Here is an 8313-nt window from a genome sequence, read left to right on the forward strand (position 1 = left end):
ATATATATATATATATATATATATATATATATATATATATATATATATATATAGTTATATTTAAAAAATAATTTTAATATTCATATTTAGATATCAAAACAACGAGAACGTTCAGGATTGGTACTTTTACCTTACAAGAATGAGTATCTGTAGGAACTATGTTTGCCATTTCGGCGCGCTGATCGCGACTCCGATTCGCTTGCGCGCGTATCAGTAAATATATCATGTGTATCTCTTATAGATAACTCTTGGACTTTATTCTCTGTTCTACCGTACACCGTTCGGTTTTACTCGACTCCTATCGCGGCCTTCACCGGACAGGCACAAACCAAGCAGGGCAGCACGGGCCAGCGGGGGTCGTTTGAGCTGATCGATCCACCGGTTGCGCGCGCGCTTGTCGCATGCGCGGTACCAGGCCGCCGACATGCCGTGAGTCGCCACGCACCGCGAGGGCTGGAAGCGCCGACTGATAACTCGCGTGCCTGGATCCGTAAATAAACTCGTCGCTTCTTTTTCCGTGGTATCTCTCGCGGCTCGGTGCCGGCCGGAAAGATCCGCGGGCGTGGTCGCGACGCTCGCAGGTGCGCGTCCACTCGGCTGGTGGGTCGCTCGCTCGACCGAGTGTCGTCGTTTGCACCGTCGGCTCGCGCGCGCGGCGTGCGTCGTCGACCCGTTGGCACGTACCGTCGATGGTACTGACGGCGGCGGATGTACGGTGAGCGTCAACCCGCGTCAGCCGACTTCGCCATCAGGCTGCCGCCAAGCGGGGAGGAGGTCTGTCTCGCGTGCCAGCACACATCAATGGTTCAGGTGAGTGCACCTGAGTGCGAGGTGCGAGGAGGTATGGGGGCGCGTGACGGTGGCGGTGACGACGGCAACGATTGCTGTCCGTAGGGCGAAGTGCAGCACGCGAGCGCGCGTGTCGTCGCGCGATGCGGTTCGCCACGGACGAGACGAAACGCGCTACTTGGCTCGTTGCTGTCGTCGCCGTTGGAGAATGTCAGCTGTGACCCACGATAAGCGAGGCGCATCGGGAGAGAGAAAGGGAGAGAGATGTCGCTACTCGCGACGAGGACGACGCTAACGATGCTTTCCCTCATACGCTCGTGGGAGCAGCCGCGCAGCTGCTTGCGCTTTCTTTTGCACTTGAATTTCGGCTATAGATTCGGTCTGTCAATAGCGACTTGTCGCGTCCTTAAGGGAGCTTCTACGTCTATTACGGAGGTTCTTCATTTATGCAACATGTTCGTTGGGCTGTCTACTATGTTGGTATAGTTACGCTATGCCGCTCATCTTATTCATAATTTATGACGTTGCATAGCGTCTTCCTACACGCGCGGATATATACTTCGTTTGTGACAGATGTCCGTCGTACGTTACCTGTGTTCACTGTTATAGAATCGGTGTGCTTATACTTGAGAGATTACAAATTGGGTCAGAGATGTTTGTCATTCGTAAGAAATCACGTGCTAATAAGCGATAAAAATGCAACATTATGCTCTACATTGAATATTTCGCTCAAATGAGAAAGTAGGAACATAATTATTTTTATATTTCTATTATAATCGAATATTTATTTGATTTTAAGTATTCTTCGAATTAGAAATTGACTTCTGTATCGTGAATATTTCAAAGCGTCGAATTTTTGAGCTATTAATGGTTGTAATTAAAAAACTTCTCTGCGCCAAACTTCGGAACAAAACAGTGTCTCTTGATTAATCTCTAATGAGTTTCATTTACAATGAAATTTCAATTTAAAGTTTAGACACGAAGATGTATTCTGTTGAAAAAATAGCAAGATACGATATTTTTCCCGAACTGCTGTAAAAGAGCTGCGATTAATTGGGCATACTTGGGCATTGGGTAGATCAATACTTGCCACATAATAAAACGAACGCGGAATAAGCGTCGAATGCAAAAAAAGTAACAAAATCTCGATAAATCCACCTTCCTTTAGAGCTAATAAAACCGCGAATGCACGAACAAGCAGTACCATTTTAAGATCCAAGTGCTGCAAAGAGCGTTAATATACGAGACGTCTCTCGTAACCGTACAATTCCTACACAGCGCCGGACCTCTTGCGCAATCGCACAGCCATGAAAATCGCGCTGTATTTTATCGAAGACTATTAATCCGCAATGGCCCTGAGGTGGTCCACCGGGAAGGTAGGGGAGCGCGCACCGTAAACCGTCAGCTCCGATCCTGCAGTGGCCCTTTATGTAAATGGATAATGGTTCTACAGCGGTTGGCTGGGTTCCTAGACGGCGAGTACGTTGCGACTGCCGAAGGGCAGTTCATTAACTGCCAGACTCCGGTTCGATGAGGGAGCTTGGAGAGAGAGAGAGGGTGAAGGGGTGATAGAGATAGGGAGAGAGAGAGAGTGAGTGAATGAGTGAGTGAGTGAGATGGACAAACGGCTTTGAAGTGGCGGCCGCCTCGCGGGCGTCCAACGCGGAACAACGAGAATTATCTTCTATTTCTCTCCGTTCGGCCCCGCGCCTCGCAGCATCCGTTTATGCCCATCCATCCCTTAACGCGCGCATCCATACAAGGATATCTGACTGGCTGTTGATTGGGACGCTTCAGGCGAGGCAATAATCGCTTCGGTACCCGGCACCCATGAAAGCTGTTTTAATGAATTGATGCGGACGAGAAGTGTTGATACGCGCTTTCCTATTCATCCTTTATCACGCTTCGATGATATAGTCACGACGAGTAACGATTAAAATACGCGGCACGCATTAATTGCCGAACAAACGAAATGGCAGTCCTATTTGCGCGCGCGCGATCTGATACGCGATTGATGTTTACTATAAATAGATTATTTTTCATGTGAAGCACATATCGCAGATTGGACGATTCGTGCACTGCATCGATTTGCAATAAAAGATATGGATGACACGAGCGAAATAAGCAATAGATTATATCGGGGAATGTAACATTGTGTCATTCGTGAATATTATTTTTTTATTTAATTAAGCCTCCGCGCAACGATCATATTTTTTTATACAATCTGGGTATGCCAGACTTGGACAACTCTCACAATTTTATTTAAGTTTTGGATACGTTTCCTTCACCAGAGATATAAAAAAAGTTTTAACTATAAGATAGTAGTGCAATAAAATAAAAATCTGGAAACAGATTTGTACTGTTTTATAATTTTGCCGGATCGTTTACGCAAGTTGGTAAGCACACAACAAATATTTGATATTCACATTTTTTATCTATAATACAAGTTTTGTACCTAATAGCAATTTTTTCTAATAAGACGATATTTTGCTTCAAATTTGAACATATTTCTCTTGATGTATAAAAGGAAAAAAAGAGTAATATCTAATAAATTTCCGACTAATAGTTCACTTCATTAAAAAAAGAATATGGGATTATAGAGAATGATTTGAATGTAAAGTTATAAGAACTTTACAACTCTAGAGTACTTTACTTGACTATTAGAGTATTTTCTCTTCAGTTTGAGAAGAATTTTCTTAAAGCCATACACAGAAAAAAAGAACATTTTTGTTTAAAAAATATTTTTATTTTTTACATGTTAATCTTCAAGTGAAATTAATAGTATTAAATGAAATTAATAGTATTAAATGAAGTTAGTATTGAATGAAGAGAAGTTACACTTGCACATCAATACATTTTATATTTAATTCAATAAGTAATTGTTTAAATCCAAGACAATAAAATCCTTCTAACAAAATTATATATCGTTGCTTATACACGAAACAATGATTATTTATACATGAAGCAATGGTTATTAATTTGAATATATATATTAGTTGTCTGCGGGTCGAATTCTCTCGAACGACTCTGTTCGTTGGATCCACCCAGAGTTGGACGTGTCAGACGCGATTCTTCGAACTTACTTAGAGGACAAGAGAGGATGCAGAGAATTATTTATTAAAAACTGTGCTGGCGTAACTTTATTAAAGCTGTAACGGATTTATTATTTTTGGATAACGAACGCATTCGTTTTCTTTACACACGTACATCCTATAAAATATATTCTTGCAAGTACCTTATCTTTATTTAATCTCATTTGATGATTAACGTGTAAAAAATAAGGATGTTTCCTAAATAAGGATACTCTTTATTCTCTACATATATATGTAGATAATCCTTAGTTTTTCAGTTATTAATGAAAGAACACAATTACACATCTGTTAGACATTTTCAACTTATAAGCAAGTGAAACTGTCATCAACTCAGAAACTCATAAAAATCATATCTGCCTGCTCACGAAATGGATATCTTGTCATGGTTTCAATGTAAACTGACTGCGACACAAGAAATAGATTAACCACGAATATACACAAATGACAAATGTAAACAAGTCTCCTTGGTAACACATCGTTGAAACAGTATGTATATGCCCTTGCAATTAAGAAGAAGCATATGGTTTACGCATAATAGAGCTCCAGCACATTTTAGTCAAATTATGTTAATAATTATATTAATAACTGAAAAACTAAGGATTAAAGGTCATATGTTTATATGAAGTTTTTTTTTTGTTTTGGTGTGAGGAACCTGCTCCCCAAGTTTGTAAAAGTATTTCTGAATCACCCTGTATAAGAGAAGAATAAGATTATATTTTTTTGAATGAGCGATTGAATATACGTTTGAGTCTCACAGACCCAACATTGCTAAACGTGGAGGATCAAGTATAATCACCAAACAATTTTTGTCAATCACCGGGATTGTTTTGTGCGAGAGCTTGATTCCCGATACACGTGAGATCAAGGAGATCGCTCCGAGGTTATCGGGAATTAGCTGCTCGCCGTACGCTTTTATAACGAACAATTGTCGTAACTGGCGACGCGCTTAACGCTAGCGGCCTTCCAAATTGCGATTGTGCGAGCGCGAATGGTTTCCCCTTATTCTCCTCGAGGGTACGATCGTATCTATAAAACGCCGCTAATATTTTCCGCGCTATTAACGCCTCAGCGTATGCTTCACGCGTTTATAACGTGCTCAGCGACAGAAGTGGCAACTGCCACGTATGCGTGACCGCTCGCAGCGGTTCGCTATCAGATTATATGGTTATGGCGGCTCTCACTTAATGACTCCCTACTGAAATAATTGCCGGCGGCGTAATCATTGCACGCGTAACGCACAAAATGAAGTCGCGCGTAGTGCGAACGAAACGCGACGGTTTCGTTCGGCCTTCGCGGGTGCAACTTTTCTTTCTGCTCAATCGCAGACTCAGTCGCGCGTCAATTTGTTCGTTCTGCTGCATTGCCCCGTTTGTTATCGGCGCGGATCATCATCAATGCGCTCGGCAATTATTAACGAACATATCTAATAATTAACAGCCTTTCATTAACGACCGCGGTGCCGTCGATTATTTATGTAAACCGACGATTATTTATGTTTTAATTGTGGCACGTTTATTATTGCATATCGAATACGAGAGATCCACTTTGTGAGTTAGCCGACTGTGCGAGTACGTATCCATGCCTGATTGTTTTTACACTGTTTGAAGCTGTTGGAAGCGTTAAGTTCGTCATGTCGAATAAATGGATTTACTATACTCGGAGATATTAAGGGAAACGAGTTATTGTTAATTGCGGATGCAATCATTTGTAAATTGTACCGATATGAGATGTAATTATTTTACAAATCTCTCTCTCTCTCTCTCTCCCCTCTCTCCCTCCCTTTCTATTGTGTTCCTGACGTGCCTAGATAAGCGTACGCATTTAATAGATAGAAGATCAAATAAAAAACGTCGCATGTCATCTCGTATGTCATGTTTCTTTTAAAATATGGCATGTAATTTTCTTTTTGCATGGGTTCAACTTCAATCTCATTCTCGTGTGATATTGGCGTAATAATTGACTGCGAATCATACATGTTTGATAAAACATCTTCGAAGGTCTCTCTATAGACTCACAGCATGAATAATTATCACTTCTACAGAATACCGTAGATATTTCCTATCTAACGTTCTTTATAGATAAAAATAAACCGGAAAAATATTAACAACTCGCGTATTTTTATCAGGCTTCTCAACTAGTCGTGACTCAAAAGATACATAAAATTTTGAAATTTAAGAGGATTTCGCTAGAAATATAGCAAGTGTTTTAATAGCACATTTCCGTTTCTAAAATGTAAGTAGTACTTATAAAATGAAAAGATAGAGTCAATTACTATAGAATATCGGTCTATTCCTCGGTTAGACCGAGGACAAAATTTTATAATAATTTTTATTATAAACTTCTTTCTGAATTGCTTGAAAATAAACAACATTTACTTGAATAAAGTATGTATTTTTTTTTGTATGTATGCATATATTAGGAGGAATGGTATAATATGTTATTGTCACGGGGTTGTCATATCGATCGACGCACAGACGACAGACACGACGATTTGGGATGGATTTACAGATCACCTAAGTGTACCGAGAGTGTAAACGTACCGTCGGACACGCGGCATTTCATTTATGTGATGTCGCACGTTATGATGCTCATCGAATGAGCTGACGAAAATCAGCATCCGTATAATCCGCCGGATGCTTGATCGGTCAGCTCGGAGCGAAAATATAGAGTGCTCGACGTGGATATACCGACCCCGAAACGACCAATTTATTCGCGGTCGAGTTACCCTTCTGTGCCACTGCTCTCGTTGATAGTATCTCCTGCCAGCGAGCAGCGTCCGAAATCGTCGGTTCGATCTGAACTATCGACCGCGTGTATTTGGAGTGCGGGAATGCTCGATAGAGAGTTGGCCGTTCCTCTCTTCTTTCTCCCTCTCTCTCTCTCTCTCTCTCTCTCTCTATCTCTCTATCTCTCTATCTCTCTCTCTTTCACTCCCTCTCACTTTCTCGCGCGCGTGCTCGTCAACCCCGTAACTTGTTTGATTTCAATCATTTTCGAGTGTTTTCAATACATTTTCCAAGTGTTTTCGATGCGAGGCTCGCGGGCAGGACTAGGTATATTGTTTTATCGTTTCCGGCTGTTTTCAATAGGCTCGACGTGCCGGATATGCGAATCGAAAACGTTGCATTACAGTCGACGCTGAATACCGACGCCGTCTGAAGTCTCACACACGCCGGGCGAATTATTATTTTTTGTTTGTGTGTTTTTTTTCAACGCGTGCTTCCGCTTTGCACGCTTGCATACCGGCTCCCCGTCGTTTTTCATGGAATATATGGCGCCGATCCTGTGAAGTATGATTTTGGAATACACACTGGTGCGCCGTGATTTGATGAAGAGCTCTTATTAAAGGGCGAACGCGAATGCCTTTGCATTCCAACCGGCGAATATAATATTTCGGGATAAGAGATATACACGAGAGAGACAGGGGGAAAGGGAGAGGGAGGAGGGATAGAGAAAGAGAGAAGGGGGAGAGAGACAAGAAAGGAGTATTTTAATCTTCTCATAAAATCCTCGCGAAATTTTTCGCGAATATCTACGAATTGTTGCATGCATCTCTGTGTACAAATTAAAATAATCTAAACCATTCGATGTTGCTTGATTTATTTCGATACATATCGAAGAGCGTACAATTGAGTTTACAGTCCGTTAAACGCGACTCGGCAAACTTTTTTTTTTCTTTTGTAATCAAATCTCGATATATTTATATTCGTTAAATCGCTTTTGATTAGATTAAACTCGTTTATCATTCTTTTTATAGAGGGTGCAGTATAGAGATTACGTAGTACGTAACTAAACGTACTTAGTAAACGTTTAGATTACACGCGTATCACGATACAAAAGGCGTATTTACAATTCACAATAATTTATGCCTTCAAGACATCGTTTCTTTCCCTTTTTTTCATTATACCGGCACTTCATCATTTTTGTTGTCTGATTCTTCGTGTTAGTAGTAACGCTTCGTGCATGAGAGGCAGCAATTACTCGTCGGGACGACCCCAGGGGACGTCGTCGCGACGTGATTTACATGTCTGAGAAACAGAAAACTCGAGGAGTAGGCTCGAACTCCCGTGCCCTTCGCGTGTTTCTTCGTCGCGGGCCACCTTCCGCAGCGTCGCCGCCGGCTGCCGGTGACACGTCTTAGAATCGTAGCTTGTTTAATTATTTCGGTAGTTATGTAAAGCAAATGCGTGCACCGCAAGGAAAATTGAAGGTACGCTAATTATCGCGTAAAGACATAAAAAGAAGGGTTGAAGAGCGCGAAAGATGGAGGAGGAGGGGAGGTGAGGAAAGGAGGAAAAGAGGAAGAGAGAGCGAAAGAAGAGTAGTTGCTTAATTGCAGTGGTTTCACAATTCGACGAGAACGACTCTCGTCCTTAACTCCTTTGCGACTTGCATGTATATATATATATATATATATATATATATATATATA

General features: G+C 41.5%; 1 protein-coding gene across 1 annotated transcript in view; it reads left to right on the forward strand.

Moving 5' to 3' along the window:
- Positions 1-461: 461 nt before the first annotated feature.
- The window catches only part of LOC116849034 (beta-1,4-glucuronyltransferase 1), a 56355-nt gene continuing 48503 nt past the window's right edge, over positions 462-8313 (forward strand). The window contains exon 1 of the mRNA XM_032825757.1: positions 462-810. Within this exon, the coding sequence (XP_032681648.1) occupies positions 709-810 (102 nt within the window). The 5' untranslated portion in view covers positions 462-708. The remainder of the gene's footprint in view (positions 811-8313) is intronic.

This window comes from Odontomachus brunneus, unplaced genomic scaffold, assembly GCF_010583005.1.
Source record: "Odontomachus brunneus isolate Ranch 3 - 2012 unplaced genomic scaffold, Obru_v1 Obru_scaffold_005, whole genome shotgun sequence".
NCBI lineage: Eukaryota > Metazoa > Arthropoda > Insecta > Hymenoptera > Formicidae > Odontomachus > Odontomachus brunneus.